The 27,837-nt window shown below is 39.2% G+C and overlaps 1 protein-coding gene across 1 annotated transcript; it reads right to left on the reverse strand.

Annotated features, from left to right (window-relative positions):
• Window positions 1-4,169: 4,169 nt before the first annotated feature.
• si:dkey-33i11.9 (synapse differentiation-inducing gene protein 1-like) lies at window positions 4,170-27,685 on the reverse strand. The gene is made up of 3 exons (XM_022189701.2): window positions 27,369-27,685; window positions 24,930-25,151; window positions 4,170-5,037 (listed from the first exon to the last, which is right to left on the reverse strand). Exons 1-3 carry the CDS (start codon window positions 27,510-27,512, stop codon window positions 4,891-4,893), a joined length of 513 nt encoding a protein of 170 aa, XP_022045393.2. The 5' UTR covers window positions 27,513-27,685; the 3' UTR covers window positions 4,170-4,890.
• Window positions 27,686-27,837: the final 152 nt, after the last annotated feature.

Below are 27,837 nucleotides of genomic sequence, written 5' to 3' on the forward strand. Positions count from 1 at the left end.
GTCAAAAACTTGCAATATCACACCGTCCGCTAGGGCTGGCTCCAAAAAGCTTTTTCTCCATAGACCCCCATTCATTTTTGGAAAAAATAAAATTTGATAGACTGATTTTCTACAGCTCAGGATTTTTTCCCCGTTAGTTTTCATGGTCAAAATGAGAGATCAGGTGGCCGATCTTAAAATAAATCAATACTGAATATTTAATAAATCGTTAAAGTTGGCGGAGCCAGGGGGCGTGGCTATACTTGATGGACAGCAACAGAAGCCTCTGCGGCAAAACGTGGGCGGGATAAGAGAGTTCTCAGCCAATCCTGCCCCTAGTTGCTCTCCGGTCCAGTCTGTTTGATGACGCTTTTTACGTCACTGGCTCCAAAAAATCCAAAACGGTGACCAGGAAGTAGCAAAATCCGGGCTTCATTTTCTCGCCGTTGAAACCAACGGGTGACGTCACGGTTAGTTTACGCCTGGTTGGCAGAGGATAATGCGGGCGCTTGATCGCTTTATTCAAGTCTCTGGGATCAAGGCACACTCTCAGTTTTCCTGTGCGCGGCTTTTCTGCTGCCACCATGGAGCTAACCCATTCAGTAGGTTCTGTGACTTTTGCAATAATCTGTTGCTTCTCCATGCTTTGTAGTTCTTCTTTAAGGCTTTTGCGTAGTGCATGAGGGACTCGTCTGGGTGGATGTATGACAGGTGTCGCCTTGGGGTCAAGGTGGATGGTGCATTCTCCAGGAAACAGTCCTATACCTGTGAATACGCCGGCAAATTCGTCCATGATGCTTGTTGCAGGTGTCTGTGATACGGACATCACCAGCTGGATGAGATCAAAGTCCAGACATGCTTTTAGGCCTAGCACCGGGGGTGCTTGTGTGTCAACAATGTGCATTTTGAGCTTTAATGTTGTGTTCTTGTATTTACATTTAAGGTAGCATTTGCCCTTTACAGCTAGGCGTTCCCCTCCGTAGCCAAAGAGCGGATGTCTGACAGGCTGCAGTGGCTGTATTCTTTCTAGTGTATTAAACACATGTGTGGGAATGACATTGGCAGAAGAGCCTGTATCTAACTTGAAGGTAACTGTTGCTTTGTTGGGGCCAACTTGTAGGTCTGCAAAAGCTTGTTCATTTTTACTGGTTTGCCTATTTTGTTTTATGGCATCAATGTATAGCTCACTGCTATCTGGATCAGTCTGCATTTCTTCTTTATGGATTGTATGCACATCTTTATTCTGTTTAGAGCGACACACCTTTGCAAAGTGGTTCCATTTTCCACATCCTTTGCAGTGTTTTCCTTTTGCCGGACAATTTTCGGCGCTGCCATGGGCTCTGTTCCCGCAATAGTCACACCCTTTAGAGCGCTCGCTGATTCCTCGTGGCCTGTTGTCAGTAGCTGTATTTCTCCATTTAAACTGACGATCGTTCCGAGCAGGATTCTTCGATGACTGTCGTCTAACTGCATGCACAGTCTCTTCTCGGTGGCTGCTGGCGCTGCTCGCTATAGTTTTTAGCTGGGCCTTGGCTATCTCGTGTGACCGGGCTATGTCCACCGCTTTCTCGAGCGTGAGGTCAGAGCCGATGTTTAGCAGTTTCTCTCTCACAGCAGGTGAATGTATACCACAGACAATGCGGTTCCTGATCACTTCTTCGCTGTTAGCGTATGCACAGTCTTTCACAAGCAGTCTCAAATCTCTCACAAACTGTTCAAAAGGTTCATTAGCCCCTTGTATTTTCTCATGGAACTTGTAGTGGGCAAATATCACATTGGCCTTCGGCATCACGTAAGCCTCATATTTTTCATAGTATGTCTTAAGAGATATCGCTTCATCTTCAGTAAGCGACCACGTGTTATAAATGTCTCTACCTTTTTCTCCGACCCAAAGAAGGAGATAGCTGCATTTTTCCTCTTCACTCTTCCTCTTGAGCGGTCCGGAAAACATGAGGTCCACATGTAACTTGAATTTGCGCCATGCTTCGGGCAGGTTGCTGGCGTCCCAGTTCAATGTGGGTGGCGGAACGCCGGTAAAGTCCATGCTTCGCGTCGGGTTTGGCAAGGTCTGTTTATTCTGATACCATGTCTTGTTTCGGGACCGAAACTACGTTGAAATGAGTGGCCGTTTGGTATTAACTCACAACTATTTTATTCAGAAGACTGCACATGTTAGATAGCCAGCTTCGCGCAACAAAACATATCCCACAAGGCACTGTGGATACACACGTGATGCAAACAACCAATCACAACGTCCCAGGGGTGCTGCATTCAAGATCATTATCACTGGTCGTTAATGTGCACTAAATCATCAGTGAATATTACATAAGGCATGTCAGATCATTCGTCACTCCATTTAAGGTCAAATGTAATAGGTTAAGCAGGAAGTAGGATCCACAGATCAGACAAGATACAAAAATCTTACATGTTGTGTTGCTTCATTACAGAAAATACATGTAGCCTCTGGTTCACTGCTTGATACCAACATACACTGCTCAAAAAAATTAAAGGAACACTTTGTAATCTAAGTATTGCATCAAATCAGTGAAACATGTGGGATACTGATCTGGTCAAGTAAGTACCTGAGGGGCTTTTTAGTCAGCTTCAGCTGCTTTGGTGTTCATAAAATTAACAACAGATGCACTAGAGGGGTAACAATGAGACAACCCCCAAAACAGGAATGAGTTTACAGGTGAAGGCCACTGACATTTTTTTCCTTCCTAATATTGTCTGGCTGTTTTTCATTAGTTTTGCATTTGGCTAGGGTAAGTGTCACTTCTGGTAGCATGAGGCGATACCTGGACCCTCCAGAGGTTCCACAGACAGTCCAACTCCTCCAGGATGGCACATCAGTGTGTGCCATTGCCAGAAGGTTTGCTGTGTCTCCCAGCACATTCTCAAGCGCATGGAGGAGATTCCAGGAGACAGGCAGTTAGTCTGGGAGAGCTTGACAGAGCTGTCGAAGGTCCTCAACCAATCAGCAGGACAGGTATCTGCTCCTTTGTGCAAGGAGGAACAGGATGAACACTGCCAGAGCCCTACAAAATGAGCTCCAGCAGACCACTGGTGTGAATGTCTCTGATCAAACAATCAGAAAGAGATTTAATGAGAGTGGTCTGAGAGCCCAGCATCCTCTAGTGCCCGCTGTGCTCGCTGACTGGCACCGTGGAACTCGGCTGGCAACACAGGAATTTGCAAGTCCACCACTGGTGCCCTGTGCTTTTCACAGATGAGAGCAGGTTCACCCTGAGCACATGCGACAGGCATGAAAGGGTCTGGAGAAGCCGTGGAGAACGTTATGCTGCCTGTAACATTGTTCAGCATGACTGGTTTGGTAGTGGGCCAGTGATGGTGTGGGGAGGCATATCCATGGAGGGACGCACAGACCTCTACAGGCTGGACAATGGCATTCTGACTGCCATTAGGTATCAGGATGAAATCCTTGGACCCATTGTCAGACCCTACATTGGTGCAGTGGTCCTGGATTCCTTCTGGTGCACGACAATGCCCAGTCTTATGTGGTAAGAGAAGTCATGCAGTTCCTGGAGGATGAAGGAACTGATGCCATTAGCTGGCCCCCATGCTCACCTGACCTGAATCCAATAGAACACCTTTGGAACATTATGTTTTGTTCCGTCCAACACCATCAGGTTGCTCCTCAGACTGTCCAGGAGCTCAGTGATGCCCTGGTCCAGTTCTGGGAGGAGATACCCCAGGACACCATCTGTCATCTCATTCAGAGCTTGTCCCGGCATCGTCAGTCATGCATACAAGCACATGGAGGCCATACAAACTACTGAATACCATTTTGAGTTGCTGCCAAGGAATTTCAGCAAGATGGACTAGCCTGCCACATCAGTTTTTCACTTTGATTTTGGGGTGTCTTGAATTTAGCCTCCTGGGGGGTTGATAATTTTCATTAACATCAAACAATGTGGCACTTTTCATTCCTAATACATTATCTAGTCCATATCAATGTAAATATCCAGTTTGTTTTTTCCCCGTATTGAAATATGATGTATTTTCAAAGTGTTCCTTTATTTTTTTTTGAGCAGTGTATTATACAACTACTACTACTATAACACTACCAGACTGGCAGCAGCAACATAAATGTTCTTTTATACAGCAACAATCCCTGTCAGGGTCTGATCCTATCATGAACAAAATGTAAGTAAACCAGACAATAGGAATATCTTCTCTCTCAGTATACTTTATTTGTAAAGATATTTGATATACAGTAAGAATGTTCTTTGTGAGAGTTGGTAAAGAAAAGAACATGAGGACAACACATGACAAACTACATCCAGGCTAGTGATACTAACACATTGCAGGCTTCAACACAAGCTGAGCCAGAGCCACTGATTGAGCAACTGTTTTTGTCTGCCATAATGGTCCCTCTGTTTACACTGATTTCGTGAGTAGTTGTGTGCTCTTATTTAGCTGGAATAAACAAAACTACTTTGGCGCACTTGAAGGATGACAAGCAAAAGTGGACTGGATCCATAGCATGCACTTTCAGGTCAGAAACACTTCAAAGACAAAAACATTCCCACTGCTTTTCTTTTTTACTGGTTCAACACAAGTTTGACAAAATTGAAAGTGGAATGCTTGGTTACGTTTTTGAAAATGCGAGTTTTGTGTTTTGTACTTTTTAGAGAGTCTGAAGCCTATTTTTCAGCAGTTCTGTCAAGAAGGCAAAAATTCATCTTTTTTTTAAACAATTGCACAAAATTCAGTTCATAATGAAATGTGACATACTAAAAAGGCTGCAAGTGACAATCATTGGCTTTGAGTTATGAAACTCTCGTAGAACATTTGAAGTCTGCATGTGTGATAGAGCCACACTGAGCTAAGGCTGAAATTTAAAGGCATCAAATTTGGAAAATATTTTTCATGTCAAAAACAGATTTATTAATGATATACTCCAGTGAAAAGGAAGATAAAGAGGAGGATGAGCCACCCGAGACCGAGTCCCAGTCCCACATGGTTCAGTGTCCTCGCCGTCCTGCTGCTGCGCTCCGCCGTTATCTGGTTGCCGACGTGGTTCGCTTCCCGGGCCTGAAGGGGGAGGGAAAAAAAAATTTTAGGCTACGTTTATACGAGGACCATCTTAACAGAAAACGCAAAAGTGCGGTCTTGTCATTTCACGTTTAGACGAGCGGTTTTGAAGGAAATCTGTGTATATACGGTGACTCTATAGTGTGTGGAATTCAATTGGATATGCATGCCATGCAGCTGGGTGGCGCTGTGATAAAACTCCGCCATGTCTACGCACATGTGTACTATCTCCCTTTTCGGATCTCTGCCGCGGTAAGTGTTCATGAATGGAATCTGTACAGATTCTGCACGTTTGTTGGTATGACTCCTGTAGTGTACATAGAGCTGCCAGAGTTGCTTGAAGGTGTCTATGGGTACGAAGGATGGAAATAATCACACATCTTTGTTTACTTCCTTGTACCGGCCGGCAAACCAAAGCACCGGCGCACGTATGTGGTCAGATCTCGGCAAAGTTTTGCGTTTTGCTGTTTAGATGGAAACGTAACGGCGGAGAGTTTTCAACTTTTCCAATCTGGAGGCCGGTTTCAAATTTTTGCGTTTTTAAGCCCCCAAAATGCCGTCCTTGTATAAACGATAGGGTGTTTTGTTGAAATATTTTGATGTTTTTACCTGCAAGAGTCCTCGTGTAAACGACCCCTTAGAGTCATTCCCTGTTCCAAAATGTGTTCTGGTCATTGCTACTCTGATATTTGATTTTATTATAATGAACATGTAGACATTTATCAGGTGAACATAAGATGGAGACGATTGTGCATTAAAAGATTCTAAAGTGAAAAAGTAATTAGATATCAATTAAAAGAGGTACAATAAAGTGACCAAATGAAATTGCATAAAAAAAATATATTTTTAAAAGTTTGTCATAAGGTCATTAAGATATAAACATAAGGAATAGCCAATAATATATCAGAATCATGTCTTTAAATGTAACAGTGTATGTGCATTTTTATTGTGCACAAATCAAATTCAACCAGAAAAATAAGGTTTGGGAAGGACTTATAGAATCTTGCATTTTCTATGTGAAGTTTAACAATTACATTACTTACATATATATGGTTTGTCAACTGAAACGTAGTAATAGTGTTTATAGTGGATTAGGCATAACTGCATAAGAATAAACGTCTTTACGCTCTTTTGAAAAGTAGAAAAAGACAGACAAAGACTAAATAAATGCATGACTCCTTCAGTTAATATCCATTTCAATAAATATTTTAAAAATTGTGGTACATAAATGTTAGATATGATTATAAAATTCACTTCCTTGATTTTGTTGGAAACAAAGTTTTGGAAGGGACATAACTTTTAGTTTATAGTAGGCTTTCTTTAACATAAAATCTTTCTGCGTAGGTACGCTTAAACATTACAAGTCTGTTTATTCTGTCTTTCCAGCTTTTAAACAAAGAACTCAAACAGTAGCATTTTTTGTAGATTAAATAACACATCATTAACCCAGTTAAACTTGTGGGAATAGCTCCCATTATAGAAACATTTCTTTTTATTTGTGTAGAAAATATGACATGTAGAAACTGTTCATAACTGTAGAGATGATTTATTTCTTATCCAATCCAGCTCTCTTTATACACTGTATACTTACTGTTGTTCCAAAATATATCCTTGATTAAATGTTTTGGGCATAATGCAATAAAGCCTGCTGATTACTCTTAAAATAAATTTTAAGCCACCTAAAATTAAAATATATTGTGTGGTATAAAATTCCACAATGACAAACAATTTTTAAGTCATTTGACCTTAAATGAAGAAATTTTCTTCATCTGATCTCTCCAAAGAGACAATTTACTTTTAAAGATGGTGATATCTAGATTTTTTAATACAAATTTGAACTGATCAGTTAATAATATTATAGACAAACAAATTTTCAAATCTACACCTTTGGCTATTGTTAAAACCACTTCAAATACCGAGTTTTCTTAGTTTTAGGGGGAAAAAAATGAGCAGCTGTCAGAGCAATATGAATGGAAATATGAATACTACGATGATTTGTACATTATCATGAAGAAAGTTTCTCTTCAGCTTCATATAATCATAAAATATTCATTGAGACATAGACCTGAAGTTTCTCAGACACCATTAATTAAATCTAATGCACTTTGTTGTGATTTATTAATCTGGAATGAAGGTGAATCTGCAAATAGGAAGTGGTAAACCACAACAAGTCTGGGAAAAAAAAAAATCCTAGTCCAGTGGAAACCTGAGTGCAATCTTGACTTTACTAAACGAAAAAGTGCAAAATTCTCTCTTAACTCTGTTTTTTGTCTCTGTCAATTCTTAAGGGACACATTTGACTCTTTATGGGCTAGAAGGTACATAAGGTTCACCAGCTCGTCATTAACCAGGTCTGTCTGTTTCATTTATGGAAATATTCATAGACCAAATGGGTAACACTGAAACAACAGTAAAATTGTGGGCAAGGAAACCAAAAACAATGAGCTCAAAGATGATAAAACCCTCTGCTGGTTAGTCGGTTTGAGTGACACCTTTCACACAGATGTAGTCATGGAGTGTTGATGTAAAAATATACATGACTGCTGCTTCAAGTAGAAGACTTCTGATTGTTGTAAAGATTTCTAGGGAAAACATGCACTGTTGGCAGAAAAAAAAAAAAGATTTGATTTACATAGTTTATATGGACGCCCTCACTGAAATGCTCATTTGTCTGAGTGGGATAGCTGGCAAGTGAAAAATAAACACCTTACATAAGAGGAAAACTACACCTGGTGGAATAGCAGGACCGTGACCATATGCAGCTGCATTACTAACACTTCAGCTGATACAGTCTAAGCATTTCACTTTAAAAAGTTAGAGATTTAACAGTGCACTGTTATTGAATTGAGATTTTTAAAAACACATCATCCTTCACAAACAATCATGGCAGCACTTCACTGTAGATCAGTAGAACACCTTTAGAGTTTACTTTTCTGAAACCAAATGACATCTGTGATATGCAGAGTTCCGGTGTTTTCCAACCCTGAATAGATACCAAAAGTAATCATTACTGGCTAAACTGGTTAAAATGTAATTTCTGAAATTTACAAAGCAAAGTTTGCTTACAGGATACAACACAATCAAACATCTTTCTTTTTCCTGTGATGCAAACTGAGTAGGTGGATTAACTTTAAATCCCTTATTTGTTGACACTTTTCAAAAAACATAGTATGAAGATAAAGGAGATTTTCAGATAAGCTCCAGCATGTAGGACAGTAAAAGTGCACCACAGTATTGAGAAGGTCTGTCATAAAAGGGGCATACAAAGATGGTTTAATTAAAAAAAAAATCTAATCTGGCAATATTGTTAAATTAATATCCTGTTAAATACGAGTGTGAACTAAACAAGCTGCCACACTTGGAGAGAACAGTCTGAGCATAAAGCTTAGAATAAACTTAATTTGTTTGCCACGTTTCAGAGAGAAAATGCAGCTCAGTGTTCTCCTAATCAAATAAAACTCCAACTCCCACTGCTGTTACATCTGTGTGTAAATAAGTGTGATGGTGTGCGAATGACCGGATGTGTTTGTGTGTGTTGCAGATGCTATGATGCTGTGTCATGATTACCAGCAGATGTCTGCCTCACGTGTCCAAAAACTCACGGCTGAGCACAATTAGCACAGAATCATCTCACAATCAAATGCTACCTCACTACCTCTTCAACCTAAAAGACTTGTTTTACCCTTTTTGGGGCAGTTTTAGTTCAAGATAGATATGAAATGTGGGGGGAAAAAAAGAGCAGGGGAACAACATGCAGCAAAGGTCTGGGCGGGTGGGAGTTAAATCAGGCTTTTATAAAGCCTGTGTTATGTCCTCGAACCATCCAGCCTTTGGGCCTTAGGCTTGAAGGCATTTCAAGTATTTCAATGTTTTCTTTTTCATTAGAATTTAATTTAGACTAGTAGATGTTTCATGATTTTTTTTAAAACAAAATATTGAGACAGTTGGTCCAAGTATTTTAGCCATTATAAATAACTCCTTATCTTCTACCACGGTTTTCCCTTGATCCTAGGGTTTTAAGTAATTTTGTTTTTAAGTTTGAGACTAGTTTAACACTGAGATTATCCTCTTCAGGTTTACCAAGAGCTGACTGCTGTCCTCAAATGTACTGTCAATCTTTACTCTGTTTTGGTTCTCAGTCTTTTGTTGGTAGTGATGTTGCGCTACAGTGGTTTGTTTCTCACTTCTCAAATACATCCTTCTCAGTAAAAATTAGCCGGGTATTTTCTTGATGTGCCAAAGTCACCTGTGGAGTTCCACAGGGGCCCATTCTGGATCCCTGACATTAAATATTGGATGGCCCAAATTTCAATTCAATTCAATTTATTTATATAACACCAATTACAGGTCAAGACACTTTACAGAACCTATACGCGTGAACCAAACACCCCTCAGTCTCCACAGACTCCAAAGCCAAGCATTTTCAGTGTAGTCAGGAACCATTAGGCACTTAAATTAAACAAGAGGCCTGAGATCTCAGACTGGTTTTTGATTCATGTACTTTTAACACTCCAGTAACAAAAGTTGTATCCCTGCATTCTTCACCTCAAATTTGATTACTATAATGCACTTTGCTCCAGTATCAGTAGAGAAACTTTTTTTCTTGGATGCTTCATTTTGTTCTTTAAATATTTTGTTTTGTTGGCTTGCTTGTGTGTGTTTTTTTTTTTTTAAATGCCTTGCAATGCAATCATTTTATTACTTTTTTTATTGTTACTATTGTCATCCAATTTTAGTTACTTTTACCTGTATTCATTTAGTTACAAGCATATTTACTGAGTTCACAGCTGCATTTAGGGAAACTTTACTCTTGTCTGTGACCAACTTTTGTAACTTCTTTAATGTTAAAGAAACGGCTCGAAAATTTGGAAATACGGATATTATTTTAGACCGGTCTCTTAGTTAACATGACCAGAGGATTAGCTTAGCATAAATACTCAAAGCTTTGGAAAACAGCTAGCCTGGTTCTGTGTAAAGGTAACATGACAAATGCCCAGAAATGTTTCAGCGCAAACATAAAACCATAACCTGATGTTTTACTAGTTAGATTTTTGGCATGGATAGCACAAATAAAACAGCTTTTCCGTTGCTGCTATGAGGATTTTGTCACCTTTGGACAAAGAATCACAAACAATATTTTTTCCCCCTCTTCTTCCCTTTTTATTTCTTTACGAATTCAATAAAGATGAACTGGACAGATACATTTATACAGAAATTTATTATTATTGTCGACTGATTTCTAATGTGAGAAAAGCTAAAAGCAATCTGTGCTGTTTAAACAGGACTAGACAGCTCAGTTAATACGTTCAAACAAGAAGGCTAGAATCAGTTTAAGATACTGTTATATTGCGTATTATTCAAACATACTTTTCATGAATTGAGCAAGAGGATGTGAAAGTTGTGAATTAAATGCATTGTTAAAAACTCTGTGGCCAGTTATACATTCAGCGTGTCACGGTATTGTAACTCACAGTTCCTTTTATTTCTTACTAGTACTTGTTTGACCTCTTTGTTTCAGTGTATGTCTTTGTCTACGTGGATTTCAGTTCTTTGTGCAAAATCAGCTGAGATCAATCCACAAATCATTGCAATACTTAAATCCTCGTCACTTCACTCCTTGCCACATTATTCTATTCTAGCCTTCTGCTGTGGTTTAATCGTCAGTCAGCTCTCTTAAACAGGACTCACACTGCAGGAGTTTCAGGCCTATTTACCCTCATTTCAATCCACCTGACAATAGAGGAGAAATCTGGTCTGCGATCTTGGTGTGGGCTGATGTTCTGACCAGATTACGCCACTCTTGGTCACCAGCTACCACCAGGATTCCGACGTCAGTCATTTCCCAGCAACAGCCCTTCATCAACAGATTCCCTCCCCCGGTTTCTCCCTTATTATAATAGACCTCTTTAACTGTGCACCATATCTGCCTTCTGCACTCTGGTCCTGATTCAGCCTCAGAAAATGATTTCTAACAACTACAATCCCATACAAGAAAGTGGATAATGGATAAAACAGCCATTTGGAAGCTCTCAAAGTGAGTTAATAAGTTTCAATTTCCTCACTATCCCAAATCTAGATTAATTATTTACAATGTTTCACTCTCATAACATATAGTCAGTGACGGAAAATGGCAGTCATGGGACCACAGCTGGTGATGCAACGTAGAGCTGAGATGCACCAAATGAAGCCTGACTGTATTCCATCGTGGGATGATGATGATGTATGTGATGGTTTCATGCAGAAAACATAATCGTATGTGGTTGACTCTATACAGAACTGCTATTTAGCGTCTTTTCTAACACTGTTATCCAAAACATGTGTGTTGTTCACCTCAGTGTGGATTTATACAGTGAGGTTGTAGAAATCCCTCAAACTGTCCTGATAAACTGTCAGAATCTTTACACTAAAACCTCTTAGTTTTATAGTCCTTTACACTGCATACTATTTTTACTTGTATTTAAATGTATCCTAATCAAGAATAATTTATCATACTTACAAAAAGGTTTTCAGGTTTTGATTTTATAACTGTTGCGCATTTGAATATTCATAAATATATCTTTCTGAAGTGCATTCACATGGCCTAACCAGTGCTTTCATCATCTTAAGAAAGTGAAAATAAGGAATATAAAATTATAATTCATGATGCAGCTCTTAATGGCATTCCTTGCAACTAGCATAGTCAAAACCCCTAACCATCATACTGCAGTAAATCAAGTGTACAGTACACAAATAGCTACATGCAGGAAATGAAAGTGGATTTACCACCGTCGATAAATCAAGCTGCACGGTACTACTGAGTGATTTCTGCATTACCAGCCATTATCACAGCGGCAGCAGAGTGTGTGTCTGGGATTTGATTTCTCCTTAACGCTAAAGTAGATGATATCTGATATCAGCTGGCAGCTCAGACATTAAGATATGTTCAAGGAAACTGTATATAGGACCAAAAAATAAATAAAAAAAAAAATCAGAAAATCAAGTGAAGAATGCTTTCACAGTTATCACAATAAAAATCTTATGTATATAGCTCTACATCATGGTTTTTTAGGTTGCATAGAAAGTGTCTTCCATCTTCTGTAACTTTTCTCTTTGGAGAGAACAGAGAGAACAAGAGGTGGAGCGGACATGTCTTTAAAGGATTACAGTTTATCTTGATGAACTCCTTCTCCACTCTGTTCACAATATGATTACATTACATGTCATGGCTGCATCATTTAGTAAAATAGAAACAGTGCTTCATTTCCCTAAACTGATATTTTCAATTATCTGCAAATATAAAGCAATATTCATTACACAGCAAAGAGCATTTTTGCTATAATTGGTATTAAATTACATCATTGCATCAGTTCATTACATCATAGTGAACGTCTAGGAAATTATCTGAGCCACAAAATCAAAACTATACAATTTTCCAGAGTCGGAAAATGTTACAGCAAGAGGAATAGTCTGATATGCAGCATAGCAATGGTTGTCAAATGTATCATCTGTAATGTGCAGTTCCATCAAGAAAATAATGATGTCTAAGATTAAGATTGTCATATTTCATCAAAATTGCTTAATTCTACAGGTTTCATTTAAAAAAAAAAAAAAAAAAAACTTCTGTGACTTGTCAGGTGGATTGCAGTCTGTGGTTACACAGAGCAGAGGGAGACAACAAGAGCAACAGAGTTATAAATATTAATAAATCAAGAAAAGCACTCAGAGCAGTACTCCGCCAAGGCTGCTCACTCATTGTATCATTTCCAGCGGATGAAATCTTTAATAAAAATGGCCTTACGCATGTGTATGTTTTGTTTGGATACCAAATCGTGTGCCTTAAATATGTAGTGGGCTCCGGAAATTGATGGGACTTGGAAATAGCCCACAACTTAATCAAATTTTCCTTGTATCATTTCTGGTGGATAAGTCTCAAGAAGTCCGCAGCGGTGGATTTGTAATTTGATCACAGTCGTGATCGTCAGCAGGCAGCTGATGTAGTGTTCACTTGTTGTCATAGTTACACTGGCACCGTGCGGCTATCTTGCAATGACACAAAAATCTTCATCAAATCCGTGGATCCAGGCTATAAGCCGCATCCCTGCCAAAATCGAATCAGTTGGTCCTTTCGTCATTTCTGACCTTCCCTGAAAATTTCCTCCAAATCCGTTAGTCTGTTATTCAGAAAAGCTGCTGACAGAGACAGACAAATGTACATCAATCGTCGCATAACTCTGCCGCACTCCCTGTTGGAGTAATAATGTAGCATTCTCAAAACTGACATTCAGAAGAGCAAGCTGCCAGCAGATACATTCAGAATGAAAAGATAATTTTCTACATTTAATCTGAAGTAGTGTGAAAAATGCCTAGATTACAGAGGTCTAAAAGTACACAGTAGCCTATTTAGTACGTAGACCCTCTAGACTGTTTAGAAAAGATAGCCACCCATTGGTTCCTAGATTTGGAAAATTGCTGTAGAAATTGATTACATTTTCTAAGTAAAATGTATTATTTTTTTTCTTTTTTATGATTTGTGGCATTGTAACGCCATCATACTATGGTTGTACCATTCCTACAGAAATGCAGAAATTTAAATTGCAGTGAAAATTAGCCCAGATTAAGTAACAGTGGGACAGCAGTATTAAAAAAAATAAAACCGCTTATGGTTACCATAATTGTAAATTCCAGAAGACAAACCCTCAGTAGAAGTATTGAAAATAAAAACTAATGCCTACTTAAGCCTCATCAAATATATATGACTTTCTAAAATGCCACGTAAAACGTTTTGTCCCGTTACTGGTGAATGTAAAAGCTCTTCCATGGGCTCTGAAGAATCGCTCCTTGAATGCATCATCACATCCTGCCAGAAAATATCATTACATTATTTGATGCAGACCGATACACTGGTGCTTACATTCGATTAAGTGCTTTCTACAGACCGACTCGTCCTTCCTGCTGCTGCCTGAATGGCTGCTGCTCTTCTGTGCCTCTGTACAGTATTTTCTGTGTGTTCTGCCTCTAAGTGGGCCTGTCCAGCTGTCAAGTGTAGCTTTGCTGTCTTCTTCCTCCACTTTCTACATGAAATCACCCATTGTGTAGCAGAATATGTGTGAGAGAGCAGGGGGCTGATATTTGTGAGAAAATCACAGAGAGTAAAACTGAATACAGCCGATGAATGACAGGATGGAATAGGTACCAAAAGCTGTCTGAGCCTTCCTCGAACACCCACAATCTCACTTTCTCACAGTGAAGAGTCAAGCTCTAACACAGGAAACTTTTGTTGTTGATGCACTTTGCATCCCTTTGCTCACTTCCTGGAACCTTTCAACACAACTTCATCAAATAAAAACCATGCAGACCTCTTTGATTTGACCTCAAGCCTTCATTTGAGTGATGCTGTGGTGACATTTCTCACGGTGACTCTCCAGCTGTCAGACGTTTGGTTTCGATCCTCGGCCTGTCGTGCTCATGTCGAGGTGTCCCTGAGCAAGACACCTAACCCCTAATCCTGATGGGTCGTGGTTAGTGCCTTGCATGGCAGCTTCCACCATCAGTGTGTGAATGTGTGTGTGAATGGGTGAATGTGAAGTATCTTGTAAAGCGTGTTGGGTACCTTGCAGGTATAGTAAAGCGCTATATAAATACGGACCATTTACCATTCAGACTGAACATTCAGTCGCTAAATGAGGCAGGAACACAGGTTCTGTGTACGCAACTGAGCGTTTTTTCAGTGTTTCTAGGTGACCAGGACTCATGTGGCTGCTGTTGTTTAAGTACCCTAAACAGCCATACCCTTGAGGCCGCATCTGATTTCAGAGACGCCTTCCTCCTCAAAGTGAGCTCTGTGAGACTTTCTACTTCAAAGCCCCACTAGGTAGGTCTTTAAAATCCCCCATCTGGGATTTATTACACGCTTTAGGTTTTCTGGAATGAGGTCCACAAGGGGACACAAGTTTGTGACTGACACGTCCCACCAAGAAAATAAAGAGACGCTACATCCCAACAACACTGGCAGAACACTTTACGGGCCACAGTAGTTTATGGGAGACGCCAGCGTGTCGTCATTTGCTATGGTCACGTGGTACAAGACTGCTACTGGTTGGCAAGAACCGGCAGTAACATAACGGCTTGCTACGAGAACGGTATCGGGTTTGAAACAAATACGTAAAGTTATTGCTTTTCATGAATGAAATTGCACATGTATTTACCACAATGGTAATAGCGTGTGTAGTTGTTGGTTGTACGAAGCGTTTTGAGAAGGGATCAGGCTTGAAATTTCACCGAATACCGATGTCAGGAGAGAGAAGATGGCGGTGGCTTCAGCCATCAACAGGAAAAATTGTACCCCAGTAAGCAGCAGAGATCATGTTTGTGGCTCCCACTTTTCTTCCGGTAAACTATTCAACAGTTTAGCATGTTTAGTATGTCCAACTTTGAGCTTATTTACCAAAAGATATTGATTTAGTGTCGCATCCTTCGCGTGAAGCGATCTCTACACTTTCGGTTTGGTTCAGTGTTGTCATGTGTTACCGATCACTTTTTAGGCGATGAAAGTATACTAAAGTCGAATGAAGCATATTCAATAACATCTCCTTAAGCCAGCAGCCTCCTATTTGTAACCATATTTGTTTCTGTATGCGTCTGGCGATCGTTTTTTAGAATTGTCCTATTTTCAAGCAATGCTGTGGGTCTGTTACTGTTACATAGAAGCCATACTGCAGACAAAAAATACAGCAACTTCTTGACGTTTCTTTGACATCTTGTTGAAGATTAACAGAAGATATATTATTTTTAATTCATAATTATATATTTTTGGGTGGGTGAACTGCGGTGTCAATCAATTAAAAATAAATGTCTGTGAAGGAAATGTCCGGCCACAATGAAGGATCATCAACCCACTCAGTCTTCAAATTGTAGGGATCTGGCAAGGTTTTACCGTTTCCCTGATATCTCAGCTTACTCACGTATCTTTGTCGGGCCTTGGGTGATAAGGATTGAGCATAAACGGACAATTTCACGGAAGGATAGTTCGCATTGTTCTCATCAGCCATTGTTCCTCTGGTTCCTCTTGCCAACCGGCGCGGTAATCACGTGACGTCACTGTTTGTAAACACTGGCGTCTCCCATAGCTGGGACGAGTGGGCTACCTGCTTCACTTTACTGCACTAAAAGGACTCAGTATCACTTCTCATCTCTAGTATGTTGTGGGACACTCATTGAGACTATCCGAGCCGGTCAGTGTGGGGCAAAAGCACGTCAGGGCGGACTTTGACGCGGGGGGGGCCAGCTGCCCCATACTTTTTGCTAACCGAGCTGCTAGCTGAGCTGCTAAGCTGCCTGCCTGGCTAAATACTGGAGCTATGTCGAAAATTCATTTGTCCATCACTCATGTATGAAATTACATATGGAAACAGACCCCAGGTTGAAAAAAACCGAAGTTCCCCTTTAAGTAATGTCGATTTTAGTTGAGGTTCAGAAATCAGTCGACAGCCACATTTGTAAATGAACATTTTCAGATTCACATGTGAAATGCTCAGTTGAAGAGCTGTTGGTAATTATTTCTGTTTGGGAAAATCTCAAACCTCAAACACATAATCAGCATTAAACTACCATCATCACCAGCCAGTTAAATTGCAGTTTACACCCAAGTGTGTCCAGGCTCATATAATAGATACGGTGAAGATGCTGAGGTGTGCATGTTCACTGAGAATAACAAAAACAGAGTCAAAGCCCTTGTACGAGTACACGTTTGGCCAATGAAGCTGGTTCTGATACAACACAATGTACTAAATACAGCAGACGAACCTTCGAATATGAACGTTGCTGCAAAGAAGCCACAAATTCTAAATCAGATTCCGGATGCTTCACAGACATCTTCAACCCGGCAGCACAGAAGATCGATACAATCAGGACAGTTTCAACGAGAGCAGCCAAGATTAGTGCCACAAGTCTGACTAAATGAGAAACATGGAAACAACCTCTTCTTTTCAGAATTATGGTGTAATAAGAGCCAGAAAAGGGCTTTTACAGAACACATCAATACCACTTTGACACTGGACTTTGTCCTTTTGGATGTAAAATCTACTTAAATGCATGGTTGAAATTGTGTCCTCAGAAGCCTATGTCTTTAATTACAATCAAAAATGTGTTTTGTGAGGTCACAGTGACCTTTTACCATCAAAATCCAATCAGTTCATCTTTGAGTCCAAATGAAGAAAATTCCCCTAGGACATTCCAAAGATATTGCATTTCCCAAAACACAATGCCGTTATTGGTGCAAAGGCATAGAATTACAATCTAGCTGCAGCTTGGTAGTTGGTCACAGAGCCTTGGAAACACCTGTTAAAAAAGTATTTGTGCAACTTAGTGCTGTGTTGCACCTTTAACTGTAGAATATATTCTGTACAATTATATTACAGAAACGTATTACAGGGCTGGTGAATATCCATTTTCTTCAGCATCTATCAAGACTTTGCTTTAGTCAACATTTCAGCTGTACTGTGCCAGCTTGTATTCTGCTGTATTATATTTTAATATAGGTCAATATTAGGATTCAGTGATGTAGAACTAGAAGAAGAAGAAGAAAATAATGATAATAATAATTTAGGTTGCACACCAGCCAGTCCTACGAGAAACCAGTGCTTGCAAAAGGTTCTGAGGTATGTATTGAATAGCGCAAACCAGCACCAGGGGAATGGAAACACCATCTCGGCTACAGTGTGAATGAAAGTGGTATGTTGCAAATTTGGGACAACAGGCATCAAGAGGTTAACAGTTGTCACCAGTTGGACTCAAATCTCTAAAATTGACTGGGAGTTGCAAGCAATGTACTAGAAAAGCAACGCATTCCAAAATCTCATCATTTCTGGATACATTTTTCAGATTAGCTGGGAAGCCATGGATCCTTGAATTCATCTCTGGAATGATACAATCAGTACAGATATATATAAAAAAAGGGGGATAAGAACTCATGTTGCCTGTTAATATACTACAACCTTGTGCAGGAGAAGAAGGAATCCTTCCAGTGAATGTCCATCCACTGTCAGTAGGAGCTAAGCTGTGAGGAAAGGCTGATATTTTGGGAAACAAAGGGCTGTTTGAGGACACTGTCACAGAGGCGAAGAGTGGCTTAGAGCGAGAGAGTCAGAACCTGACAAAAGCTCTGCTTGTCTGGACACTTCAGTGGTTGTTGTGTTGCAAATGTCAAATTTCCAAGAAAATGCTCTCCAGAATTTGACTGAAATTATTCACATTTAGGTCTCCAATATCCACCAGAGATAAAGCTGGAACCAACAGATGCAATTAATTCTTGCTCCGCTTTCCAAGTATTGTTAAAACATGTGAACTTGAAAGTGACAGTCAGTTTGAGTTTCTTTCAGTGGTCACTGGTCCTGTCTTTTCCTTTGTGGCTGAGATGCCTGACAGAGAATGTTAAGTGGGACAGTTTCCTGCAGTCAGCTCCATATCTCTCATCCTCTTGTGCTATCTTGGTTCAGTCTCTGTTTCCTTTCCTGTTTAATATCTCTATTTTAAACTCTTGAACTGATGAAGAGCACACACAGTTTCACACGCATCCGAACCAACAGAAATTCCATAAATCTTCCTACTTTTCACTCTGTCGTTTTTTTTTTCACTCCAAATTTTAAAATCTGGGATGCTTCCTCTCAGTTCTTCTTCATGCAACTCCTTCATCATGTATAATAACAAGAGATTATTGAAGACAACAAGCACCATCTCCTCTCTGGTGTGATTTCAAGGTATAATCAAAAAGGGGTTTCCAAACTGATGAGATCTTCATCACCAGCATTCGTGTGATCTCAAATGCTATTTCCAGATTCAGTCCTTGTACTAAAATTAGTAAGAAAGAGGTCAGCATCTGTGAGCAGAACTGCACACAAAGCTCAAGTACTAAAATCAGTATTATGCTGCAGACTATTTCAATAAGCAATACCAACAACAGGAAAAACAGTGAGATTAGGAAGGTACATTTTCAACAACAGGTTGTTCCCTCAGCTGTAGATAAACTGGGGAACTGACTTCCTTTCTGCCTATTAGCCTCTTTCACGCCCTGCAGACATTTTTCCATCACCTTTTTGGACTTCATTTGGTCGTGCACAAGATGTGAAGTTAAAAAGGTACACGGACAGAGTAAATCCTTGAACCTAAAGCTTCAAAAACACCATGATACGGTTTCTCAAGGGAAATTCTGATGTAACAATGGGTGGGTTTTGGTGCATTTGTGGTTTTTCCTGAGAATTCTTGTCTTGGCTTCTACATGTGGTTGCTGTTTATTCATCTCTGAAGTGCTGCCGTTAGACAAATAATACTTATCCAATGATTTTTCATGCAAAATTCCAGAGTATTGCAAACAAAGACCCAGAACCACTTGCACTGTTCTTCAGAACAAAGTGGCCACATCTGGGGCCATGTCAGAAAATGGGTCAACATCTGGCATCAGACCTGCGAGATGGAGTCCGAGTTCACAAATTATTTTGGTTCTGCAACTATAGTAGCTTCACATATGACAGAAATATGAGGTAAATGTGACACTCGTGTTGTCCTGTTTATGACGAGCTTTACAGCAGCTTCTTCTCTGACAGTTATTGCCATTCACGTTGATGCCTGAAAACAGAAATGTAACAAGTTTCCTGCTGTAATTTTACTCACACAGAGATCTGAGAAGATAATCATATTGTCCTTAATTAGCCTTTTTCAGTGTGTAAGTTGTTGCTTGAAAGTTGCAGTTATTCCCTGCATTCAGGGTAATTTTGAAAACATAACACACAAAATCAGAGGAGAAAATTGCCTTAATTAATCAGACAATGGCAGGCTTATATCCCTAAAACCCAAAGGTTTACTCAGTCTAAATCAGAACAACTCTTACAGTCATTACACAGCTCTGGATTAACCTACATTTTGTAATCAGTATCTTATCTTGGTTTATGGCGAGTAAAGGCATCATGTAAACTACAATCAGTTACAGCTGTGAACTTAGTGAAGTTGTTACACAAACTACAAATCTAATTGAGTTACCTCCATTACATCTGTGCTGTACCCTGAAGAATTGGAATCATACGGAGGCAGCAATTTGAAATGTAAAACCAGTGCAGAGCAGAAACCTCCTTTTGGCCACTTTGGCAACACAAAGTATTATGTACTCAGCTTAAGATCAGTGTGAAAGTATTAAGCACAATGATTTCAACATTACACAGTACATAGTCCCTGGGACATTTTTTTCACTGCTCTGCTATTAATTCGTGCAGTTATGATTCAACAAAAAGTACATCCAAAGAACAAGGGACTGCTCCCTTGAAGAAGAATTACTGAATCTGAGAAATGTTTCCATTTGTTTCAGTCTCCTGTTCTAGTTTCTAACTCGACAAGGCCTGGCTGAGTTACTGTAGAGAAATAAGGATAGATTTCTACAAAAATCTAAAAAGGCTAAATCTAGAAGTATGCAGTCCACTGACTTCAACTACGATGAAGTGCAGGTTACGTAACAGGTCAGAAAACAACACAGCTGCAGCTAAAACACAAGTCAGTGGGATTTTCCACAGAACTTGCATCAAATGACTCAAATCTGAACGAATACCAACACAAAAGTTGTGTTGTAGATCGTGTTTGCTCTTGTCACGTCTCTCTAATCAGCCATCAGGCCGATGCTGCAGCGGGTTAAGCATAACGCTATGTTGTGAAAGCTTCCTCACTGAAAAACAGAAATGAATGCAGCAGAACGACCATGTTGTCGTTGTCAGGAAAAGGCTTCAGTGTTGAAGTATTAACTGGAATGCAGGAAACCAGGGGCTTCATTACCAACACTAATACCAGTACTTTTTTAGCTATAATTAAAGCAAATTATAGATAATATTTTGTGCCTTTTATAGAAAATAATCATTTAATTTATCCAAATTACAAAGTAAAAACATGAACACATAATGCACAAGTCTGAGTTTCAGCATTAGTTATTAAAACGTCTTTAAAGCTTTAAGTAATAATCACATATTTTCCTACATGAGTCACATTTCCAAGATGTAGAGAACTCTTCCTGTAAGAAAAATTCTATTAAATTTAAAAAAAAATCTCAAAAGTTACTTAAGAATTTAGATTCTAAACCAGGAAGTGCCTGACTAAAGAATAAACAAACAACATTACAACATAAACTGTGATTACACTTTCCATGTTAGGGTTCAGCATTCAAAGAACTGTCTGATAGCTCCTGTCTCTAAACTTGTTTGAACCAGAGTTGCACACAGAAGAAAGAATTCACATAATGCACACTGGTTTCATGCAGTGAAAACATTATAGCATCCTGAGGCTACAGAGTCAAACCTGATGTTAAGATTAGCCATGCAACATGCTAACAGTAAGGACTTAAATAAAAAAAAAGTAATTCACTACATTTTTAGTTCCTCAGATGGGCATGCATGAAGACTGGTATGTTCACTCTTGCTTCCAACAACAACATTTAACATGCTTTGCTTGTGGATGAGACAGTGAATCAGTAAAAGTGGTGAGGAAATGATACTGGACTGCAAAGCAACTACTCTTCAAGGCTGTGCAGAAGGCAGGAATTAGGCAACTGGGACGAGAAGTAATAAAATAATGAAAAAGACTAAAAGCCTGGACATGTTTAAGGCAGCTAAGGAGCAAAGTTTGGAGAAAATATTTCTTTTCAACATGGACTTTGGGCTGTGTAAATTTGCTGACCTTTTACAAGCCCAAAAAGGTAATTTGACACAGGAGGAAATTAAAAATCCCAGAAAGCACAATATGGCTCTTTAATTCACTTATTGAACAAGAAAAACACTCCGAGAGCGCAGTACTCCACTAAGGTGGTTCAGTCATCGTATATTTTTCGACGGATAAGTCTCAATAAGTCCGCAACGGTCGATTGTCATCAGTCAGCTGATGTAGTGTTTACTTGTTGTCATAGTTAGTGACGGTGCCCCTATCTCACAATCTGTGGATCTTTAATCCACAGATCCAGACTATAAGCAGCATCACCGCCAAGATCTAATCAGGTGATCCTTGTGTTGTTTCTGACATACCTTAAAAATCTCATCCAAATCCATTAGTCTGTTTTTGGGTAATGCTGCACACAGACAGACTAACAGACAAATGTAGGCTGATCGTCACATAAATACTGTACGTGCTGAACATGTGTCTGCACAGTAGAATTCCCCTCATCAATTTTTACGGCGGCAGTGCCATCTCCACTGCACATTGAAGCCACGTACTTATTAACCAGACTTCACACAAAGTGAAATCCTCCCTATAACAGGAAATGTTGCCTCGTAATTATAAAATTATGAGCCATCGTCAGCACTGAACCGATGATTGTTGTCTGTCCCTCCATAGCAACAGTACAAACAGGACCTGCTGGCGGCTGACCAGCGCTAACACAAGGTGAACAGCTGCTGGAAAACAACAGTTAGACTCATCCCATCACAGGTTTGTCACTTTTATGGTGTTTGCTGTATCTCGCTGAGAAAAGGAACTAAAAATTAGAGTGCGGAAATGCAAAATATCCCCCCTCAGAGAGAAGCTTGGCTGATCAGTATTATGTCTTTTAGTTTAACATTTACAAACTGTCCTTAACTTCTCAATATAACCTTAATGAACATAGCTGCAGTGCTGTGTGATGCAGCTACAACTGATGGAAAAGATAAGCCTTTAATAACACTAATGTCATCTGGGGGCATGTGCACATGTACCACTGGCAGCAGCACCGATCAATACTAACTACTCTTATTTCCTACTTGACGCAGTGGTACGGTCATAAAAAAAGACTGGTTTGGTTGTTTAATTTAATATTGCCATAATGTAGTTTTCTGAAATCAACTTCTCACATAAATGAGTCTTTATTTGGACCAAGTTCAAAACAAGGTGCTGCTATTTAAGTGTCAGTCTGTTAGTGGTGTTAAAGTGTTCGTGTTTCCTATATTCAGCAGCCTGAGTAGAAGCTGAGGTCAAATAAGGTTTATGGCTACAAAAGACAGTACTTTGCAGACTGGCACCAGTCAAAGTTCCCATTGGATGTAGGTTAAGATCAGCTGGGTTCTTTAATGGACTTAATATTAACCAGAGTCAGTCTGATAAGGACAAAGGCAGCTCTGTGCTCTAACATACTGTACACATCCTGCCATGTAAACAGTGACACTGTGGAACTCTTTCTATAGCGTCGAGGAAAACACTGACAGCTAAACGTGGACAGTTTAAAAACAGAGTTTAGCATCTGCTGTTTGTAGAAGGTATGCCGCAGTACAACGTGATCAGCTCCACCCCGACAGCCTCAACACAGTGAGGTCCACCGAATTTAGGAGGCTGAAGTAGCAGAAAGATAGTAAGATTTAGGAGTTTAGGAGAATGTACTCAGTCTAGCTTCACATTTGTTAGCTTTTAAGGCTCCCAATCCCACCAAATTAATGATAGTTTGGGTGGTTTTTCTGTGTTTACCATCCCACACTTTGGGCAGAAACAAGTCAAACCACCAAATCAAAGACATTTCATTGCACCGTTAAAGCTTCAAAAAGTCAACTTTCCATGAGCAGCAAATTATTGAAGAATCAGAGCGAATGTATTTGTCAAGTAAAGGGTTTGGGGTCAAATAAAGTATAATATATAAATATAATAAAGTATTTTCAGGCTTTTATTAGTTCAAGAGGCTGTCGGATGTCACACAAGAGGTTTTCCGTTCTGAGGATTAAACACTGATCACACTGAAACAACTAAACAAAGTTCTCCCAAACAAGTGCAAACTTTCATCACACAACTCCAATGAGACAGTGTATTAAAAATAAATTAACTGTCTGAACTGCTTTACACAATAAAAACACTTATCTACCCAATACCTGAACTGGAGAATAAATCCAACACTTAGGGGATATAGAAGCAAACACCATGCCATACTTGCATAAAGGCTCATTTTGTCTTAATTGAACTTGGAGATTCACATAGGTAGCTGTACTTTTTGTTTGCATTACATACAGGACACTGTGTTGACTGGCAAATGTTACAGATGTTTATACCAACAGGGCAAAGAAATCTTTAACAAATCCATGGATCCAGACTATAAGCTGCATCACTGCCAAAATCTAATCAGTTGTCTTTGTGTCATTTCTGATCTTTCCTGAAAATTTCATCCAAATCCGTTATTCTATTTTTGGGTAATGTTGCTAACAGACAGACAGACAGACAGACGTACACCGATCACCACATCACTTCACTGCATTCCTTGGCAGAGTAATAAAACTGGAAGTTTTGGTGTATGTAGATGTGGGGAATCATTTTGAGCCACTACAGATATGCATGAAATCAGCTGATACAAATGGTGGATATGTGGTAAAATAAACAACTAAAGTCTAATTTGAATGTTTTCTTTCCATTAGTGTGACAGAAAATACATCATGGAAGCAATTTTTCCAAAAACTCCAAATTGCATCATAATCCACTGCAATGATTCTGAGAATGGCAGAATCCTCAGCTATTTTTAAAAAGAAACTGAAAACCTATTTTTTTTAATTTGGCTTATTATTCTGGTTGATTTTATTGTCACGGCTATTGTTTTGTTTTAGTATTTCTTGTTTTTAATTATGCATTTTATGTTTTTTATTGTTGTATTCCTTGTTTTACTCTGTTATATTTTATATCACTGTGTTCAAGCACTTTGCGCTGCATTTTGTGCATGAAAAGTGCTCTATAAATAAAGTTTATTATTATTACAAACTGTCTTGCCTTGGAAAACAACGTCAGGCAGCAAAGATGTGTGATGGATCGTAATTTTCTCATTATGACTGCTTTTTTTAAAAAAAAATAAAATAACCGGTGTTCAGTCGACTTGATTAAAGTTGTGGTTTTGGCTGAAACTCTGCAATGTGTCTCTTAGGCAGTGCACCGAAGAATCTATTGAAACTCACTGAGATGGAGTAGATGAGGGCGGCGATTCCGAGCGGCAGGCAGCAGCACATCATGGTGAAGATGGAGTAGCACAGGTAGTCATTGACGGGGTTGGCCAGAGGACCTGCGGACACGAACACGGCGGGCTGGACGGTGACGGTGCCCGGCTGGCCTGGGTACACATGGCCCACCGGGTACGGCTGCTGTCCGTACACCTGACCTCCATACTGCGATGGAAAACCCTGCAGGCCATAAAACACACTTCCAGCTCATGGGTGGATGAAACAAAGGTGTGTCAAAGTGAAACCGAGTGGATGAAACTATCTGGAGAACTTCTCAGGAAAAGAAACCAAAACTTCCTCAACAAGTTCTCACAGTGAAATGATTCAATAGTGGAATAATTCAGTTAGACAAACAAGTCGACACTTGAAGTTTATGACCAACGATAGGGGAAAGGGAACTGATGCTCCTGGAATGTTTAACTGATTTTTTTTTTTTTTTTGATGGAGGTCTTATCAGCAGAACTACACCAACCTTAACGTAAGGCTGGGCACAATAATCTGAAATCACCCCCAATAAAAACATAAAGGAAGCAGAGGAACATGATCATCTTCAGTTATTAAAGCAACAAAGCCTCTTTTCTCTTCAGTAGATCATGTTCTGCATGAGCAGGAAGTTCATACATGAATTAGGCCAATATATAATTGAGAGATTTTTGAAGTCCGTGGGATATATCTTGCATATATTTTAATTAAAAGTTTTAAAAAAAAAAGAAAAGTTTTTGTCTTCATTTTGATCATGTCTTTACAAATTCCATAATTATGCATTATGGAAACAATCACTTATTAATAAAAAATGACTTTATGTCACTAAAATCTCAACTAAATAACTGCCCAAATTTAATAACAGCCACCTTCTAATTAGCTAAAAAAATAATAATATGAGCTGATTCAAAATTGTGTGTTCTTTTTACTTTATTTTTTGGCAATATATCAAATTTTAGATGGAAAATGACGAATTGTGTTTGTGTCAGAGAAATCACTTTCAACAAAGTTACCCATTACAAAAACACCTCTCAAGGAAGTGTTGTAAATTCCAGCTCACATGACCTGCTCCACGTTTTGTGTAACAGTTTTGTCATTTTGTGTCGCGATTTTGTCATTTCCTGTCTCGTTTTTTTCGTCTTGTGTATCGGTTTTATTGTTTCGTGTCTTGTTTTTGTCATTTTGTCTCTCAGTTTTATCGTTATCCGTCTTGTTTTTGTCTTTTTGTGGGTCATTTTTTTTCCATTTCTTGTATCATTTTTGTGTCTTGGATTTCAATTTTAAAAAAATTCCAGATATCACTAAACTGTCAACTAAATAACCATCCGAGTTTAATAACAACCACCGTCTAATTAGCTAAACAACAATGAATGAGCTTATTCAAAAATAATTTTGATTGTGTTCTTTTTGTTAAGTTGAGATAATCATGACAGATATTTATTTTTGGCAATATATCAAATTTTAGATGGAAAATGACAAATTGTATCTGTGTCTGATAAATTATTTTCAGTTTAAAAAAAACAAAAAACACCTCACAAGGAAATGTGTCGATGCCATTTCCTCCTGAAGAAAAGACTGGAAGAATCCAAGGCTTTCTGAGTTATTTAATATAAAGTAGTGTGTGAGTCAAATGTGGATTTATCACATGTCAACGGGTTTACTACAATATCTCTAGAAATAACCTTCTATTTTACTCAATTGTACATACAATATTTTAGAAGACTCTTTCTCTAAAAATGCCATGTGGTGTTTGGTTTTAGGCGGCCATGTTGATTTTAAAACAGCAAAAATGTCAACTCTGACACACAAAGTCCCGCAATCATATATTGACCCAGTTCATTTATGGGTGACGTAAAAATGTGTCAAGGTCACTGCCATAAACAAAAAGACACAAGAGACAACAGAACAATCTGCCAATAGGTGTTGACTCAGCTAATAATAAATGAGCTCTACAGGAGAATAAACATTTAAGAGTCTTACTGCTGAAATGTATTCCACTGTGTTTTAAATTGTCTCATTTTGCTTAAACTTTGTGTTTCCCTTTATGCTACCACACACATTTCTACCATAAACAGAGGCAGAAAATAGACAAAATGAAGTAATAGAAAGTGTTCTAAAACGTTCAAATGTGAGTGTTTGATGCTTTCAATTTCTTAAAAGAGGATCCTTCCCGCAGTGTTGAGAGGAAATCCACACCCAGGACAGTTACAACTACTTTCATGGTGAACAGTACAACACAATCTTTAACAAACGTTTTCACACCTAATAATTTCCAAGCCTACACGTCTAATCAACATTTATTCATGCAAAATAGGATTTTTTTTTTTTTTTTTGCAGAATTTTGCATTAAAATCATGTTTTAGGTGAAGGGAGACAGCATGGAGGTAAATGTGAGCTGTTTCATGCCCTGCTTACCTGCTGTGGAGGGTATCCGGGGCCGGGTGGAGGCATGCCATGGCTGGGGATGTCCTGGTAGGGCGGAGGGGGCGGCTGGCCCATGAAGGACTTCCCTTCAGTCCAGCCTGGCGGAGGAGCGCTCGACGAGTTGTCAGGATTCATTTTGCAGCAACTTTAATCTCACATGCAAAACTAAATGTCCCTTTTCAGCGGCGGGTTCACGGGATTCCCACGAAAATCTTAACGAACAACTTTTTCTTTCAACACCCTGGCTCCTGACTCCTGCCCTGCTGCTCCTGGTTCACATGCAGGTTTGACTAAATGCTCCCAGAAGCGTCAAATCAGACTGAATATATAAGAAACGTACCGGTGAGCTCTTTCAAATTAAAAGCACCAGGAAAGCTGAGCGATGAATTCAGTTTCTTTTGTGAATAACAGTCAAGGATTCAGCATGGTAATGTCAATTGTTTTTGTTTTTCATTTTTAA

The sequence above is a fragment of the Acanthochromis polyacanthus genome, chromosome 12, assembly GCF_021347895.1.
Source record: "Acanthochromis polyacanthus isolate Apoly-LR-REF ecotype Palm Island chromosome 12, KAUST_Apoly_ChrSc, whole genome shotgun sequence".
In the NCBI taxonomy this organism is placed as follows: domain Eukaryota; kingdom Metazoa; phylum Chordata; class Actinopteri; family Pomacentridae; genus Acanthochromis; species Acanthochromis polyacanthus.

What these genes read in the sequence shown, in the direction of transcription:
- si:dkey-33i11.9 (XM_022189701.2), bottom strand. Translation starts at nt 27,512, where the DNA reads ATGAATCCTGACAACTCGTCGAGCGCTCCTCCGCCAGGCTGGACTGAA. An exon ending in CCGGATACCCTCCACAGCAG is followed by an intron (nt 25,152 to 27,368) that starts GTAAGCAGGGCA and finishes TATGGCCTGCAG; the next exon opens with GGTTTTCCATCGCAGTATGG. An exon ending in CCCTCATCTACTCCATCTCA is followed by an intron (nt 5,038 to 24,929) that starts GTGAGTTTCAAT and finishes CTCCCCCTTCAG; the next exon opens with GCCCGGGAAGCGAACCACGT.